Source organism: Erinaceus europaeus, chromosome 16, assembly GCF_950295315.1.
Source record: "Erinaceus europaeus chromosome 16, mEriEur2.1, whole genome shotgun sequence".
Classification (NCBI taxonomy): Eukaryota; Metazoa; Chordata; class Mammalia; order Eulipotyphla; family Erinaceidae; genus Erinaceus; species Erinaceus europaeus.
Genome location: NC_080177.1, coordinates 76,667,811 through 76,687,148, shown reverse-complemented (window position 1 = coordinate 76,687,148; position 19,338 = coordinate 76,667,811). Strand labels below are relative to the sequence as shown.

Here is a 19,338-nt window from a genome sequence, read left to right as displayed (position 1 = left end):
CTTTGATGATTCTCCCCCAGAGGCCCTTCTGTGTCCCCCAATATGAGGACTGAGGTGACAGATTTCTTTCTTCTTCTTCTTCTTCCTCCTTTTTCTTCCTCTTCTTCTTCCTCCTTCTTCTTCCTCTTCTTCTTCCTCTTCTTCTTTCTTCTTCTTCTTCTTCTTCTCTCTGTCTCTCTCTTTTTTGTATAGAAGTAGTGATATTTATCAAAGTTTGGAATAATTCTGCTTTTTACTTCAAAAGCAAGACTACAATGAGGACTAGATCACAGAATCCACATTTTAGAAATAAAAGGAGCAAGGCCAGTCTGGTCAAGTCTATATCATTTTACAACTAGGAGAAATTGAGGTTAGGAGGCTAAATGATTGTTTTCAAAATAAAAGTACCAGGATCCAAACACAGAACTCCTGAGTCAGATAGGCTTTCCACTGTGAAGTGAATCAGATGAATCCAATCCTAACTTTAATACCACTGCTAAATAAAAGATATGTTAAATATGCTAACCCTTAGTAAAATTAATATTGTTACCACTAAATATACTGAGCTCGCTATAGTTTTCTAATGTATAGTTTTAACGAGTTAACAGAATAACAATGAAAAATAAAAGTGGTAACTCTAAGTTTTTAAAGTACAACAACTAAAATACTTACTTTTGTCTATTGTGAGCATTTTCTTTCCTTAAATCATTAAGGTTTCTTTCAGTGGTCCGAGCTGCCAACTTAAAGTAAATAAAAATATACATAAAATACACATACATTAAAAGTATATTCAGAGGGCCGGACGGTGGCGCATCGGATTAAGTAAACATGGTGCGAAGCACAAGGACCGGCATAGGCATCCCAGTTCGAGCCCCCAGCACCCCACCTGCAGGGGAGTCGCTTCACAGGCGGTGAAGCAGGTCTGCAGGTGTCTGTCTTTCTCTCCCCCTCTCTGTCTTCCCCTCCTCTCTCCATTTCTCTCTGTCCTATCCAACAACAACAGCAGCAATGGCAACAATAACAAGGGCAACAAAAATGGGAAAAAATGGCCTCCAGGAGCAGTGGATTCACGGTGCAGGCAACGAGCCCCAGTGAGAACCCTGGAGGCAAAAAAAAAAAAAAAAAAAAAAAGAATTTTCATACAAACTTAAAGTGAAATGTAACTGTACAAGTATCACAAATACTTAGAATCAATACATACAGCTTTTTAAAAAATTTTTTATATTTATTTTATTTATTTATTCCCTTTTGTTGCCCTTGTTGTTTTATTGTTGTAGTTATTATTGTTGTTGTCGTTGTTGGATAGGACAGAGAGAAATGGAGAGAGGAGGGGAAGACAGAGAGGAGGAGAGAAAGACAGACACCTGCAGACCTGCTTCACCGCCTGTGGAGCGACTCCCCTGCAGGTGGGGAGCCGGGGTTCGAACCGGGATCCTTATGCCGGTCCTTGTGCTTTGCGCCACCTGCGCTTAACCCGCTGCGCTACAGCCCGACTCCCTAATTTTTTTTTTAATATTTATTTATTTTGTTGCCCTTGTTGTTTCCATTGTTGTTGTAGCTATTATTGTTGTTGATGTCGTCGTTGTTGGATAGGATAGAGAGAAATGGAGAGAGGAGGGGAAGACAGATAGGGGGGAGAGAAAGACAGACACCTGCAGACCTGCTTCACCGCCTGTGAAGCGACTCCCCTGCCGGTGAGGAGCCGGGGGCTCGAACTGGGATCCTTGAGCCAGTCCCTGCACTTTGCGCCACGTGTGCTTAACTTGCTGCACTACCGCCTGACTCCCTACATACAACTTTTTAACACTTCTCTTTTTAATTTTTTTTAGATTTTATTTTGTTATTGGATAGAGACTTTATTTTGTTTTTTAATTTTATTTTGTTATTGGACTTGGTGTCAGCGCTACAAATTCACCACTCCCAGTTGTGGCCATTTTTCCTGTCTTTGTTTTTTGGGGTTCTTTACTTATTAGATATGACAGAGAGAAATTGAGAGAAACAAGAGAGACAGAAGAAGGGGAGAGAGGGGCTGGGTGGTGGCTCACCTGGTTGAGCACACACATTACGGAGCACAAGGGCCGGGATTAGAAGCCCCAGTCCCCACGTGCAGGGGGAAAGCTTCACCGGTGGTGAAGCAGGGCTGTAGGTGTCTTCCTCCCTATATCTCCCTCCCCTCTTAATTTCTGACTATCTCTATCCAATAAATAAATAGAGATAACACAAAAATTAAAAAATAAAGAAAGGAAAAGGGGAAAGAAAGACATACGCCTGCTTCACCACTCATGAAGCACCACCCCGCAGGTGGGTAGAGGGGGCTCGAACCGGGTCCTTTCATTTGGTAATATGTGTGCTTAACAGTGTATAACACCTGGGACCTTTTTTCCCCCTAAAGATTGTATTTATTAATGAGAAAGATTGGAGGAGAGAGAGAAAGAAAGGGATATCACTCTGGTGTATGTGCTGCCAGGACTGAGCTCAGGAACTCTCACGCCTGAGAGCCCAGTGCTTTCTCCACTGCACCACATCCCAGACCACTGAGGAGACTTTTCTGGTTCAGTTTTAGAAGACTGTGGTTCCAAGAACTTGTCTGGTTTTTCTACGTTCTGCAATTTAGTGGCATAAAGTTGCTCATAGTACTTTCTTGTAATCCTTTGCATTTTGAGTGGTATGTCACAATTTCTCCCCTAAATCTTTATGGTTTTACAAAGTTATACTAATTTTTTTCCAGAGATGGTAATCTCTTTCATAACTGACTTGATTATATGGTTACATACTGGGAAAATATCTACATAAGGAACTTTTAAAATTATTTTTTACTATTAAAGACATTGGTTTGCAAAATTTTAATGTTTCAGGGATATCTTTTGGACAATACTCAAATATGGTTAAGTTCTTTTATTTTTGAATATTTATATAATTTGTTATTTGATGAGTTAAAGTTGATTTTAATCTGTAGTTCACAATTCTTAAGTGAATTATTTTGATAGGCAATTTTTCTTATATTTTGAAAGTTATGTTTTTAGGCCCAGGAGGTAGTGTATGGATTAAGAGTTGGACCCTTAAGCATGAGATCCCAAGTTTGATCCCTAGTACTGTATAAAACAGAGTGATGCTTTGGTTCTCTCTCATAAATAAATAAATCCTTAAGAAAGTGGTGAATAGAGACTGAGTCAATTTACCTTTAATATACATTGGTTAATGAAATCCACTAGAAAACTTATTTTAACTAGTCAAATAATAAACTATGTAAATATTTTTTAAAGGGAACTTAGCTATATCTAAGTATTTACTATCAAAAAGATTCCATGTGTGTAGGGATCTAAAACTAAACCCCTAAAACCATTTCCATTACCCAGAGACTCTGGGCTCCTTATAAGGAAGCAATGAAAATCAGATTTTGTGATTACGTATGTTGTAACTTTTTTTTTTTCCTCCAGGGTTATCACTGGGGCTCGGTGCCTACACTATGAATCCACTGCTTACCTATGGGCCAGTTTTCCCATTTTTGTAGCCCTTGTGCCCTTGTTGTTATTGCTGTTGGACAGACAGAAATGGAGAGAGCAGGGAAAGACAGAGGGAGAGAGAAAGACACCTGCAGACCTGCTTCACTGCTTGTGAAGCAACTCCCCTACAGGTGGGGAGCCAGGGGCTTGAATCAGGATCCTTAAGCCAGTCCTTGTGCTTCATGCCATGTGCACTTAACCTGCTGTGCTACCACCCAACTCCCTACAAAATCTTTATTGATAGTTCATAAGAAACATAATTTCACCACAGGTAAAATTAAATAAACCTTTTTTAAAAAAAAAAGTACTATCTTTGTTTTCCATGAAAGCAGACCTTTGTGTTTCCCCTTTCTGTTTTTTTTTATAAATTTTTTAATATTTATTTTATTTATTTATTCCCTTTTTTTGTTGCCCTTGTTGTTTTACTGTTGTAGCTATTATTGTTGTTGTCGTTGTTGGATAGGACAGAGAGAAATGGAGAGAGGAGGGGAAGACAGAGAGGAGGAGAGAAAGACAGACACCTGCAGACCTGCTTCACCGCCTGTGGAGCGACTCCCCTGCAGGTGGGGAGCCGGGGTTCGAACCGGGATCCTTATGCCGGTCCTTGCGCTTTGCGCCACCTGCGCTTAACCCACTGCGCTACAGCCCGACTCCCCCCCTTTCTGTTTTTATTCCTTAAATTCCACCTGTGAGATCACCCAGTACTTGTGGTACAAACACAAAGTGAACGTGAACTGGGTGTGGGGCATTGCACCAAAGGACTCTGAGGAAGGAGAGGAAGGGTAGGGAGGGAGAGGGCACTCGGGTCTTGGTGCATGATTGTGAAAAAGGACCTACGTTGAGGGTGAGAATATTCTACAGACAGATGGAGAAACTGTAACCACGTGACAACAACCACACTATAAACCACTGAGCCCCAATACAGCAATAACAAAATAATAATAAAAGTAGATGTTTTACACTATTCACTTAAGAAACAGTACAAACTAAAAAAAAAAGTACGTAATAGAACTGAATATTTACCCAATTATCATGTGCTTTTTTTTCGTGGGAAATAATCTGAAAAAGAAAGTCATTAAAACACTACTGAAAACTATTTCATAAGTAAAACGGATTCCCATCTCCACTATGGTTTAATACACTCCTTGTAAATTCAAAACTGGCTCATGTATCTCTGAAAAGTGAGTCACATCTTTAAGGTGATTTTCATATGCTCAGTATCTGTTTCATTATACCTCTAAAACAAAAACTAAATATAAATACAATTCTTTGTAGCAAACGTTTCTTATGCAACGATCACACCTATAACAGAAGTTGCCAGTTAAGAGATAAGGAGCCCCAGTGACTGAGACCTCAATGACAAGTCTCTTGTTTATCAATCCACATTTCTAAGGCAGCAGGAAGCATGGCAACTTTTAACAAGGGTCCTCATTCCATAGCCTCTGGCTTCACAGAAACATATCACAGTCATCTATAAACCCTCAAGGACAGTGTACAACTAACCAATCAAGTAATTATATTCTTATAGTGAAACAGAAATTCTAATTCATAATGGTTATGCGAAGAGACTCTCATGCCTGAGGCTCCAAAGTTCCAGGTTCAATCCCCCCAGACCACCATAAGCCAAAGCTGAGTAGTGCTCTGGTAAAAAAGATAAATTCTAATTCAAACAAATTGGATTTGTTTGCTGTTACACACACACACACACACGCACGCACACACGCACGCACACACACACGCACATATACCTGCCCTTGGTAAGAATGAATGGTTCTCTCCAATTCTTCTTCAAGATCTTTGGCTCTCTTTCTATAAGAAACAAATAATCTACTGTGAACATATACCAAAAAATAATGGAACACATTCTCCCCATGGAAACATTCATTAAAACATCCAGAGTGCTTTGTTTCATGTAAAAAGTGTAACTCTAGTGGTCTGGGAGGTGGCGCAGTGGATAAAAGCGTCAGACTCTCAAGCATGAGGTCTTGAGTTTAATCCCTGGCAGCACATGTACCAGAAAGATGTCTGGTTCTTTCTCTCGCCTATCTTTCTCATCAATCAATAAATAAAATCTTTAAAAAGTGTAACTCTAAAATATTCTGCATGTTAACTACCTTTAAGAGATTCTAAAGAATTTTATTTTCCGTGATAAAAATTTTAACACTATAAGAGCTCTACTGTTGGGATTTACCTACAATCAAGGTCATGCAAAGATTATATTGAATAGCAGCTCTTTTTATATATTTATTTATTTTTAATTATCCTTATTTATTGGACAGAGACAGGCAGGAATTGAGAGGGAAGGGGAAGAGATAGAAAGAGAGACATAACATGTACGCTTAACCTGCTACACTACTGCCTGACCCCTCATTTTTACTTTTAAAAATTTTTTTATCATGTTTGTATTTTCTTTTTTTTAATTTTTACTTATAAAAAGGAAACACTGACAAAAACCATAGATAAGAGGGGTATTATTCCACACAATTCCCACCACCAGAACGCCATATTCTCCCCACCCCACCCCCCATAGCTTTCCTATTCTTTATCCCTCTGGGAGTCTGGACCCAAGGTCACCATGGGGTGCAGAAGGTGGAAGGTCCAGCCTCTGCAATTGCTTCTCCACTGAACATGGGCGTTCATTTTTATTTTTTAAGATGCATGATGCAGGTGTTTTTCATTTTAATATACATCTAGGAAATAATGGTCAGTATGAAACAAAATGTTACTACCTTTAAAAGATAATTCTCTCCTTCACATAAAACTCAAGCTTCCCCTTCCTAAAGTAAAATAAAATATCACAACTGTTTGGTATACTGCTAGAATCTTGCCTTTTATTTCTTTACATTTCCTATTATTTCCGTGGAGTTGCTGAGGGATGAAACAAAGTAAAAACTAGACTCTGGTCTTGGAAGCATGGCCTTATAACTTTAATTGTAGGTTCTCTTTTTCGTGGTATGCCTAAAATCTTGAAATTGATGAATATTCATAAATTTCTACATGTTAACATGTTAACAAGATCACCTATGTTCAAAGACAATTAGTATAATAGGTTTAAATTTATAGCCTAACACTTTGTTCCTTTTTGATGTTTTTTGCATTGTTGTACTATAGTCTGCTATCCAAGTAGAAATTATGAAGCCAAATAGATAAATTGATTCTGGAAGAGTGTTGCCTTACGATTTGTTTTTCTGGTATTGGATTTCTGAAAGTCTCCCCACTTTACAAAGACAGTAGTTAAGATGTGGTGAGTACCTGTAGGTCTCCAGCTCTTCTGCTGCATAACTGATCTTTTCATCTGCTCTAGAGAGTTTCTCTTCTTTCTCTAACCGGAAATTCTCCTCTACTGTTAATTTCCTTAAAACAGAAGCGGTGCTATTATTACTATTAGGCATAAAATAAATTATTTAAATAATAATACTTTTAAAATTCTTTTAAATTATATCCCCACTGGTGATTTCCAAAGCAGTTTAAGTAACACCATTGTAAATACCACATGCAAGGGGGAATAGTTGTGTGAATACTTCTGGTGTGCAACTTAATAGCATAACTCAAACTGTAAAACAATTTGAGTTTCAAGAGTTTTTTTTCACAAATTTAACATAAAAATAAGATTATCAAAGATAGACATTATTAACAACTATCATGATCACATATATAACTTTTTTTTTTTTTTTTACCTCCATGGTTATCGCTGGGGCCCAGTGCCTACACTATGAATCCACTGCTCCTGGCAGCCATTTCCCCCCATTATTGCTGCTGTTGTTGGATAGGACAGTGTGAAATGGAGAGAGGAGGGGAAGACAGAGAGGGGGAGAGAAAGACAGACACCTGCAGACCTGCTTCACTGCCTGTGAAGCGACAACCCCCCCCCCCCGTGCAGGTGGGGAGCTGGGGGCTCGAACCAGGATCCTTGAGCTGGTCCTTGCACTTCATGCCACCTGCGCTTAACCTGATGTGCTACCGCCCGACCCCCATATAACATTTTTTAAATTTAATTTTTACTTATCGGATAGAGACAGCCAGATATCAAGAGGGGAGGGGGGTGATAGAAAGGACAGAGTAGTGTGTTGTACTAGAAATATAGTGTTGTACTGGAAATATATAGATAATATAGTGGTCATACAAAGAGACTTGCAGGGGCTGGGCAGTGGCACACACAGTTAAGCGCACAAAGTACCAAATGTAAGGATCCAGAAGTAGCAGTAGTAGCAGCAGGATGCAGGTTGGAGCCCCCTGGCTCCCCACCTGCAGGAGGGGACTCTTCACAAATGGTCTCTCTTTGTCTCCCCCATATTCCCCGCCTCTCTCAATTTCTCTGCCGCCAGGAGCGGTGGATACGTAAGTGCCAACACCGATCCCCAGCAATAATCCTGGAGGCAAAAATAGTAATAACAACTTTCACATGTGGGGGTCCCTTATACTATATTTCTCACTGGTCCCATAAGATAATACTGAGTACCACAGAAAAAGGCATGTGGAGACCTAACTAAAGATGCATCACCTTGTCATGAATAGGAAACAGAACAGCAGAAATGCTACAATGTTGCACGACAGCATTAAAAGTTTTCACCTCTACATACTGTACTACCTTTTGCTTAGCAAGCATTCCTCAAGTCAGGTGTTATAAAAGGTAACAGGTTGGGGGCTGGGCAGTATCGCAGTGGGTTAAGCGCACATAGTGCAAAGCGCAAGGACCAGGATCCCAGTTCCAGCCCCCGGCTCCCCACCTGCAGGGGGGTCGCTTCACAAGCAGTGAAGTAGGTCCGTAGGTGTCTTTCTCTCCCCCTCTCTCTCTATTTCTCTCTGTCCTATCCAACAACGACAACAATAATGACAACAACAATGATAAACAACAAAAGCAACAAAAAGGGAAAAAAATGGCTTCCCGGAGCAGAGGATTCATTGTGCAGGCACCGAGCCCCAGCGATAACCCTGGAGGCAAAAAACAGAAAAGTAACAGGTTTTATAGGTGTTATAAAAAGCAAGTATACTTCACCCGTGTGCCTTACCCTATATGAAGCCTCAGGTTTGATGCCCCGATATCACATGGGGTCAGTAAGGCACTGGGGGAAACGGCAGGGACAGTGAGGCAATGTTGGGTACTGTCTCTCCTCTGACTGTCTGTCTATCTGAAGTGAAAAAAAATAAAATAAAATAAATATGAAAAAAGTCAGCCTAGGAGTGGTAATCACACATGCACAAAGCACTAGCGCTGCAGAAAAGAAAAAAAAAGTCATAGTTTCAAAAAAGTAAGGAAGGAGGTGTAGTTGACTTGGAATATGTTTTTTCACACAAATTAAATATGGTCTGATTTTCTTTGACACTTCTTTCACTGAGTGGTAAAGTCTATGAGTTCGAGTGTGTTCATTAGTAACAGTAACTATGTTATAAAAGGAAAATCCAATGGTATAGATAAAAAATAACATTTTACTTCACACATTTAGAGCAGCAAATCTATGTTATACTATTCACTTCTAACATTAAGTTGGTAAAAGTGCTAGTACTATGTCAGTAATAAAAAAGCTGCAAGCCACCATCTGAAATTAACTAAATCTAAATGACACTGTATATAGGTTAAGAAATTTACATATGAATATTACTATGAGCTATCAACTCTATTTTACTCTGTAAGACATCCAGTGGCTTGATTTCTATGGTGTTACAGGGGACTGAACCTGGGACTTTGGAGTTTTGGGCACAAGAGTCTCTTTGCATAGCCATTATGATATTGGCTCCCACCCAACAAAAATATTTTTAAATATTAAACCACCCAGGAGAGTACTGTTATATGCCAAATAATTATTTGATAATAGTTGGCCAATAATCAAAATTTAAGGATTTGAATAGTAGTGTAAAAGCTGGTATAAGTCATCCAGGTCAGAATACAGGAAAGTTGTCAGGATTTGACAGAATGCATCTGGCTATAAAAGCAAAGTTAAGGCTGACAGGAGTAGCTGCCTTAAGCATTTGAGCAAATGCTACTGCTATGACTGAGACATAACACACCTAGTCAGGAGCAATTGACAGGAGGAAAAGGAAGCCCTTTAATTCCATGTGTTAGAGATGGAACTAAAGTGTAATCATTTATTAGGATGCCCACCCAAATTCCCTGACCCGGGTTGCAATACTGAAACATTTAATTAGCAGTAATATGCTACATAGTAGAAGTTAAAGAGGATTCTATAAACTAGTTTAGAAATTCCAATATTGGGAGTCAGGCGGTAGCACAGTGAGTTAAGCACACGTGGTGCGAAGCGCAAGGACCAGGGGAAGGATCTTGGTTCGAGCCTGCGGCTCCCCACCTGCAGGGGAGTCGCTTCACAAGTGGTGGAGCAGGTCTGCAGGTGTCTGTCTTTCTCTCCCCCTCTCTGTCTTACCCTCCTCTCTACATTTCTCTCTGTCCTATCCAACAATGACGACAACAACAGTAACTACAACAATAAAAAGAAACAAGGACAACAAAAGGGAATAAATAAATATTTTAAAGAATAATAATATTGGTCTTAAAATTAAATGTTGTGATCCAGGAGGTGGCACAGTGGATAAAGTATTAGACTCTCAAGCATGAGGTCCTGAATTTGATCCCTGGCAGCACATGGGCTAGTGATGTCTGGTTCTTTCTCTCGTTCCTCCCACCTTTCTAATAAATAAAATTAAAAAAATTAAACGGTAAAGGATATTATAATTATGTTACGAACCTCAAATAAATACACGACCTAAACTAAAATTTTAAAATAAATTTCATGGTGCTTATCAACAAAATTTTTTAAATTTTTTTTTATTTCTTTATTGGGGAATTAATTAATGTTTTACATTCAACAGCAAATACAATAGTTTGTACATGCATAACATTGCCCAGTTTCCAGTATAACAATACAACCCCCACTAGGTCCTCTATTCAACAAAATTTTTATTACCTGTGAAGTGTCATTTCATTTTCTTGATAGAGTTCAGTCATTACTTTAAGTTTTTGTTGAAGTTTTTGATTCTCACTTTCCAATTGTGTATTTTCTGATTGCAAAGATGCCTGTTCATCTTGGAGATTTTGAATATGCTCTGCAGAAAAATTTTCAAAGTCACAATTAAAAGCAAATGTTAAAAAAAAGAATAAATAAATAAAAGTAAATGTTTTGAGTGGCATATTAATATTTCATCAAAATTGCTAAACATAGATATTTAATAAACTTATTTTCAACAACTGCTCCTGGAGGTTATTTTTTCCCATTTTTGTTGCCCTTCTTACCTTTTGTTGTTATTGTTGTCATTGCTGTCATTGTTGTTGGATAAGACAGAGAAATGGAGAGAGGAGGGAAGACAGAAAGGGGGAGAGAATGGTAAGACACCTGCAGACCTGCTTCACTGCTTGTGAAGTGACCCCTCTGCAGGTGGGGAGCCAGGGGCTCAGACCAGGATCCTTAAGCCGGTCCTTGCGCTTCACGCCATGTGCACTTAATCCACGCCATGTGCGCTTCTTCTTCTAGCGTTTGCCCTTCTTCCGTAGCCAGTCAACAGCATGAGGTTGAGCCTGATGTCAAGTTTCGAGACCTCCTTTGAATCTGGAGAGGTGGCAGTCGTTGACTATGTGGGTCATAGTCTGTCTGGAGCCGCAGGGGCAGTTCGGGTCGTCTCTGGCTCCCCAGCGATGGAACATAGCGGCGCACCGGCCATGGCCTGTTCGATAGCGATTGAGGAGGGCCCGATCATAACGTGCTAGGTCAAAGCCGGGTGGATGCTCGCAGGGGTCTGTGATGAGGTGTTTGTTCTTGACCTCAGCTGACTGCCAGCTCTGTTTCCAAGAGTCTGGAACAGAGAAATTCAGTGTAGGCGTAGGGGACCAGATTGGGTGACGAGACGTCAAGCGTTGGACAGGGTGGGCGAAGATCTCCGCGTATATTGGCAGGTCCGGTCGAGCGTAGACGTGGGAAATGAACTTAGATGATGCCGCATCCCGACGAATATCTGGCGGGGCGATGTTGCTAAGAACTGGCAGCCATGGAACCGGGGTGGAACGGATGGTTCCAGAAATGATCCACATGGAGGAATATAATTTGGAATCAGCCAAGTGGACATGGGGGCTACGGAACCATCCTGGGGCACAGTATTCTGCAGTGGAATAGCATAATGCCAGAGAGGATGATCGTAGTGTGGAAGCGCTCGCACCCCATGAGGAGCTGGCCAGTCTTGCAATGATGTGATTCCTCGCGCCCACCTTTGCTGCAGTTTTTATGAGATGTTCGTGAAATGACAGAGTGCGATCCAGAGTAACGCCAAGATAGACTGGCTGGGCTTCATGCCGGATTCTCGTATCGCCAAGCTGCACATTAAGCTCACGCGAGACCGAGGCATGGTGTAGATGGAAAACAGATGATACCGTTTTTGCAGTGCTAGGGATTAGTCGCCATTTTTTACAGTCATCAAATATCAGAGACATGTCTTTCGTGAGTGTTTCCTCGAGGATGTCGAACTTTGATGCCTGAGTTGCACAGCAGATGCATTGGATCGACCTTCCCGTGGTGCATCCCGTGAGTACCCATTCATTGGGGAAACTGACGATCCTTCCTAGCCGACTGAATCCACATGGATCCCAGTCACTTTCAAAGCCCGTTTACGTTGGAGACTTTAATAGTCATCACCAAGACTGGGGATATGCCTCCACTCGTGCTGACGGCTCTATCTTAGCCGACTGGGCTTCAGCGAATGACCTCTCCCTATTATACGATCCCAAACAGCCAGGCTCTTTTCACAGTGCTAGATGGAATAAAGACTCGTCACCCGACCTGTGCTGGATTAGCACAGTCAACGGCCAAGCCTTTCCCGCTATGAGACAAGTTCTCAAGATCTTCCCGCTCAGTCGTCACCGCCCAGCTCTCATCCACATTGGTCTCCAGCCATGTGCACCTAATCCGGTGTGCTACCGCCCGCCCAGCCCCAAACCCTTTCTTTTTACGTAACAGAATGCTGCTTGTATCAACATAAGAAAACTTTAAACATAACTCAGGGTATTAACTTACTTAAATCACTACCAGCAAAATAAGTCAAAATGTACACTGGGAAGAAAAAAAAAAACCTTTTAGTTGTACAGGTAAAATATAATTTATGTCGGAGGTTGGGTGGTAGCGCAGCGAGTTAAGCGCAGGTGGCGCAAAGGACCCGCGTAAGGATCCCAGTTTAAGCCCCCAGGTCCCCACCTGCAGGAGAGTCGCACTGCAGGCAGTGAAGCAGGTCTGCAGGTGTCTTATTTTTCTCTCCCCCACTCTATCTTCTCCCTTCCTCTCCTCTCTCCATTTCTCTGTCCTATCCAACAATGACAACATCATCAACAACAATAACTAGAACAACAGTAAAACAAGGGCAACAAAAGGGAAAATAAAAATAAATAATGAAAAAGTTTATTATATATATAAAATTTCTGTCTGTACCAACACAGTGTCCAAGCAAACAGCACTGTAAAGGGTGTTGTAAAATGTAGTTGTACCGGGAGTCGGGCTGTAGCGCAGTGGGTTAAGCGCAGGTGGCGCAAAGCACAAGGACCGGCATAAGGATCCCGGTTCGAACCCCGGCTCCCCACCTGCAGGAGAGTCGCTTCACAGGCGGTGAAGCAGGTCTGCAGGTGTCTGTCTCTCTCCCCTTCTCTGTCTTCCCCTCCTCTCTCCATTTCTCTCTGTCCTATCCAACAATGATAACATCAACAACAATAATAACTACAACAGTAAAACAACAAGGGCAACAAAGGGAATAAATAAATAAAAATTAAAAAAATTTAAAAAAAATGTAGTTGTACCGATGCAGAATACCATTTCTGCAACAAATGTGTTCTATAAACTGAGTTTTACAGATACCGTGCTGGGAACCACCATTACTTTTTTTAACCAAGAAATAAATGTCTTCCTTCTGGTGAAAGATGTTAATAATTTTAATTTGCTACTTTTTAACATCTAAGCCGTACCACACATATAACACTGAAATTCAAAGTAAAAATGATTTTATATGATTTCAACAATTATTTTCACATTTCATAAAAGTACAGAAGAACTGATACAGCTTTAGCAACAACAAAAAACTCAAAACTAACTTTTCACAACCAATAAAAAGTAAAAATTAAAAAAAAAATCCCCAAAATTCATTCAATTCATGGCCCTATTCTCAGTAAGAGGTATTTATTTGGGTAGGGTGGATAGCATAATGGTGATGCAAAGAGACTCTCATGCCGGAGGCTCCAAAGTCCCAGGTTCAACCCCACCCCCACCCAATCACCACCCTAAACCAGAGCTGGTAAAAATAAATAAAATAAAAAGAGGTATTTATTTAAAATAATAATAATAGTTAAGTAGTAGATTACCTACCTGTAAGCTCTTCCTTTGTTTTATCCACATCGGAGAGTTGAATATAAATTTGGTTTCTTTCTCCTTCTAAAGTTTTTAAAGAAGCATTTAACTTCAGAGAATGGAAAGAAAGAATAAAGCATACTTGTCAGTTACGCAAAAAGAATTTCAGTATACCAGCTTCCTTGTTCTTTAAGATTTTGTTTAATTATGAGGAAGATAGGAGGAGACAGAAAGAACCAGACATCACTCTGGCCCATGTGCTGCCGGGGATCGAACTCAGGACCTCATGCTGGAGAGTCCAATGCTTTATCACTGCGCCGCCTCCCGGCCCACCATCTTTTTTTTTTCTAATACCCCACCTTCATGCTTTGAAGCTCTTTCATCCCACTGATATATTACTACTTAGCTGGAATAAACCAACAATCAGCTTCTATCCTAGACAGTGAGCAAAATCAGCAGTAGTTTTTTTGTTTTCTTTTGTTTTTGCCTCCAGGGTTATCGCTGGGGCTCAGTGCCTGCACTATGAATCCACTGCTCCTGGAGGCCATTTTGTTGCCCTTGTTGTCTCTACTGTTACTGTTGCCACTGATGTTGTTGTTGTTGGATAGGACAGAGAGAAATGGAGAGGGGGGAGAGAAAGATAGACATCTCCAGACCTGCTTCACCACTTGTGAAGCAACCCCCCTGCAGGTGGGGAGCTGGATCCTTACGCCGGTCCTTGTGCTTTGCGCCATGTGCGCTTAACCTGCTGGGCTACCGCCCGACCCCCAAATCATCAGTAGTTATAAACCTCAGGACAAGGACAGAGAAGATCTGCGCTGGGAGTTTACTTGAACAGTAACTATTTTCTTTCTTTTTTTTTTAAGATTTTATTTATTTATTTATTAGAAAGATAGGAGGAGAAAGAAAGAACCAGACATCACTCCGGTACATGTGCTGCCACAGTTTGGGGGTCAAACTCAGGACCTCATGCTGGAGAGTCCAGTTTCATCACTGAGCCACCTCCCGGACCATAATAGTGACTATTTTCCTTCTGTTTATTTTCATGTATAAAGCAACCTTCAAACTACACTACCAAGACTTCAAATAAGGCAGAAAAGATGAAGCTAGCACTAGTAGGATAGGAAAAAGACAAACAGGATAATACTGAGGCCAGAGGAAAAAGATTTCTCAAAGACAAGGACATGAGAGAAAACAGTAAAAATTCCTGACACAGCCTTTATCCAATGAAATGAATATTTATAAATTTTTATGAGAAACGCTAAAAGTTAAGACTATGAATTTTTTTTTTAACATTTATTCCCTTTTTATTTTTTATTGTTGTTGTTATTGATGTTGTCATTGTTGGATAGGACAGAGAGAAATGGAGAGAGGAGGGGAAGATAGAGAGGGAGAGAGAAAGACAGACACCTGCAGACCTGCTTCATTGCCTGTGAAGGGACTTCCCTGTAGGTGGGGAGTCAGGGGCTCGAACCGGGATCCTTACACCGGTCCTTGCGCTTCGCGCCAACTGCACTTAACCCGCTGCGCTACCACACAACTCCCAAGACTATGAATTTCTAAAACTACCACTGAAAAAAACAAGGTAAATGATAAAGAAAACTGTCTTCAATTTTCATCACTTACACAGTAACTATAAAATGAACTTTTAATTTAATTTCTTTCTCTATACATTAATATTTATGTAGTAATACAAACCTTAGCAGCATGAATCAGCTTCTGCAAAGTTCCTTTTGGGTGGTTTTCTATAGCATAAAACAAAAACCAAACACTAAGAGAACAATCTTTCTATCATAGAGAATTTAATATAATGCAGACTGGTACTGAACGTGGTCCCAGGGAACTAAAGCAATACAAACTAGAAGTAAAATGTTATAATTTAACAACTTATTTTTTTCACCATTGATTATAAGAACAGAATTATAACAAAGTTCTATTTAGTATTTACTTAAATACAGTTCTAACTATTCTTAGAATTTTTTTTTTAATATTGTATTTATTAATGAGAAACATAGGAGGGGAGAAAGAACCAGATGTCACTCTGGTACATGTGCTGCCGGGGATTGAACTCAAGACCTCATGCTTGAGAGTCCGATGCTTTATCCACTGCACCAACTCCCGGACCACAGATTTCTTTTTTTATATTTATTTTCCCTTTTGTTGCCCTTGTTGTTTTTTATTGTTGTTGTAGTTATTATTGTTGTTGTTCTTGATGTCATCATTGTTGGATAGGACAGAGAGAAATGGAGAGAGGAGGGGAAGACAGAGAATGGGAGAGAAAGACAGACACCTACAGACCTGCTTTACTGCTTATGAAGCGACTCCCCTGCAAGTGGGGAGCCGGGGGCTCGAACCATGATCCTTACGCCAATCCTTGCACTTTGTGCCACCTGGGCTTAACCCGCTGTGCTACTGCCCAACTCCCATCAAAAGTATTTTTATGCTTCTGTTCCTCTCTACAGCGAGGGGAAAATGTAATCGTATGCTTATTTGTAAGCTAATCAAATGGGTGGGTGAGTCTCATGCCTAAGGCTCCGAAGTACCAGGTTCTATCCCCTGCACAACCATAAACCTGAGCTGAGGGAGTCAGGCGGTAGTGCAGCGGGTTAAGCACATGTGGCGTGAAGCCCAAGAACCAGCGTAAGTATCCGGGTTCAAGCCCGTCCTCACCTGCAGGGGAGTCGCTTCACAGGCGGTGAAGCAGGTCAGCAGGTGTCTGTCTTTCTCTTCCCCTCTCTGTCTTCCCCTCCTCTCTCCATTTATCTCTGTCCTATCCAACAACAACTACAACAATAAAACAACAAGGGCAACAAAAGGGAGTAAATAAGTATTTTTTAAAATACTTTTGATGTGTATAAGCACCGTGCACTAACTAGTATAGTTACAGGCCCTTTAGAATATAACTAAAATAGGCCTACTATCTGTCTACAAAACGGAGACCTCCCCCCCAACTCTTCTATCTGTCTACAAAATGGAGACCTCTCCCCCCAACCTGCACTGTTCCAGCCTTTAGGTTCATGATTAATCAACAACTCATTTGGCTTTGTATGTTAACTCTCTTTTCAGTCAACAGGTTTCAGATACTAACATGATGCCAATCGGACATCCCTGGACAGATAACCCCACCAATGTGTCCTGGAGCTCTACTTCCCCAGAGCCCCACCCCACTAGGGAAAGAGAGAGGCTGGCTGGAAGTATGGATCGACCTGTCAACACCCATGTTCAGCAGGGAAGCAATTACAGAAGCCAGACCTTCCACCTTCTGCATCCCACAATGACCTTGGGTCCATACTCCCAGAAGGATAAAGAATAGGAAAGCTATCAGGGGAGGGGATGGGATAAGGAGTTCTGGTGGTGGGAACTGTGTGGAGTTGTACCCCTCTTACCCTATGGTTTTGTCAGTGTTTCCTTTTTATCAGTAAAGAAAAAAAAAATTTTTTAAACATACACAGAAAAAAAAAAACTTTTGAGGTAATGTAAAAGCTGCTATAGTAAAGATATGGATAAAATATAAAAATGGGGGGGTCAGGTGGTAGCGCAGCGGGCTAAACGCAGGTGGTGCGAAGCACAAGGACTGGCTTAAGGATCCCGGTTTCAGCCCCTGGCTCCCCACCTGCTTCACAGTTGGTGAAGCAGGTCTGCAGGTATCTAATTTTCTCTCCCCCTCTCTGTCTTCCCCTCCTCTCTCCATTTCTCTCTGTCCTATCCAACAACAACGACATCAATAACAACAATAATAATTACAACAGCAATAAAAAACAAAAACATTGAAAAGGAAAATAATAAATATATTTTAAATACAAAAATGGGGCAGGGGATATAGCATAATGGTTATGCAAACAGACTCTTATGCCTGGGGCTCTGAGTTTCCCTGTACCACCATAAGCCAGAGCTGAGCAATGCTCTGGTTTGTATATATGACAGAAAGGACTATAAATTGCCTGAGAAGTTGAAGATTTACCAAAAAGGCAATATTCCAGTTGACACTCAACTGTAAGGGATAGTGAGAGAGGAATAGAATATTTAGAAACAGATGAATGAGATGAGCTGAAGAACGTGACACAGGGGTGAAACTAAAAGAGGCAGTCTCCAATTTTATTTAACGTGGGAGAGTCATGACTTAACACCTAACTGCTCACCAGTTTCTGATTCATTCTTCATTTCCAACTCCAAGTTAACATCATCTGTTATGTCTTCTCCAAGCACAGCAACCCAATCTTTCATCTTTAGCAAGCGTTCAGTCAATGACTTGACATTTACCGAAAGAGATAACAGGATAAAGAAGATAAAGCCTTGTGCTAATTTACAAATTCTAAATGTACAGTTGTAACTTAAAAAGCAATCCACATAAAACAGCAGCAAAATTATTCTTTAACAGGTATAAAGACATGTATATACTGTGAAAAAATATGACATCTATTGACTAATAAAGTCTGCAAGTTAAAAAAAAAAAAATCACCTCTAATGGTAATTTTTGAATTTTCCCGAGTGAAGGAAAACTTAGTGAGTATAAACAGATAAATGACTCCTGTGTATTTCTGTGGAAGGTCCACCTAAAAATCCATTCTGTTGTTTGATCTCCTCCCTCTTAAGTGGTCCATGCACAAATAACACAGCCAACAGTTCTGAGCAGAATTGGAGATTAATATCTCATTTTTGTTCCACGAAGGAAGAATCCCAAATTCTCTAGTAGAGTAAGTGTCAGGGGAAAACAAAACAATATGCCAACTTCTGAATCTAAACCTAAGGCTGGAATCTGGAAAGCATTCTTGCGAACAACGAAACTAATATAAACGTAAAACTTGCAAGGTGACAACATGGACTTACTGTGTAGCTTAGTGGCTAGTAGTTTTATATCTTCTTACTTAATAATATCTGAATATCTGTAGTTCAAATGTCAAGAGATGGGGAATGTTATGCATGTACAGACTATTGTACTTACTGTTGAATGTAAAACATTAATTCCCTAATTAAAAAAAAAGTACTAAAAAATAAATAAATAAATAAAATCTTAAGAGAAAGGGCAGGTGGGGAAGAAAGGGGATAGGAAAAAGTCAACAAACCTTAACTATCAAGTATTTTATTCCAATGGGGCCAAATTTCAATTTGACTCATCTTTTAAAATGTATTCCTTTTTTTGTATTTATTTTCCCTTTTATTGTTCTTGTTTTTTTATTGTTGTTGTAGTTGTTGCTGTTGTTATTGATGTCACTGTTGTTGGATAGGACAGAGAGAAATGGAGAGAGGAGGGGAAGACAGAGAGGGGGAGAGAAAGACAGACACCTGCAGACCTGCTTCACCGTTTGTGAAGCGACTCCCCTGCAGGTGGGGAGCCAGAGGCTCGAACTGGGATCCTTCAGCCAGTCCTTGTGCTTCGCACCACCTGCATTTAACCCGCTGTGCTAGCACTCAACTCCCTTACAATGGATTCTTATATAACTTCATCTGTCCAATTTCTAAAATTCTTTATAATCTCTTATTAACAGAAACAGATGGTGTGGGGGAGACAGCATAACGCTTTGCAAAAGACT

At 40.5% G+C, this 19,338-nt stretch overlaps 1 protein-coding gene and 1 long non-coding RNA gene across 6 annotated transcripts in view; both read right to left on the bottom strand.

The window, feature by feature from the left end:
- MIA2 (MIA SH3 domain ER export factor 2) overlaps positions 1 to 19,338 on the bottom strand; it is a 100,696-nt gene that overhangs the window by 22,860 nt on the left and 58,498 nt on the right. For all 5 annotated transcript variants that reach the window (XM_060175460.1, XM_060175459.1, XM_060175462.1 and 2 more), the window contains 8 exons: positions 17,947 to 18,055; positions 15,506 to 15,552; positions 13,826 to 13,916; positions 10,400 to 10,538; positions 6,735 to 6,836; positions 5,231 to 5,291; positions 4,506 to 4,541; positions 652 to 719 (listed from right to left, as the gene is read on the bottom strand). In XM_060175460.1, the coding sequence (XP_060031443.1) occupies positions 652 to 719; positions 4,506 to 4,541; positions 5,231 to 5,291; positions 6,735 to 6,836; positions 10,400 to 10,538; positions 13,826 to 13,916; positions 15,506 to 15,552; positions 17,947 to 18,055 (653 nt within the window). The remainder of the gene's footprint in view (positions 1 to 651; positions 720 to 4,505; positions 4,542 to 5,230; positions 5,292 to 6,734; positions 6,837 to 10,399; positions 10,539 to 13,825; positions 13,917 to 15,505; positions 15,553 to 17,946; positions 18,056 to 19,338) is intronic.
- LOC132533494 (uncharacterized) lies at positions 2,212 to 4,497 on the bottom strand. Its single transcript, XR_009545386.1, has 2 exons — positions 4,126 to 4,497; positions 2,212 to 3,816 (listed from the first exon to the last, which is right to left on the bottom strand). It is a non-coding gene; the product is annotated as an uncharacterized LOC132533494 (long non-coding RNA).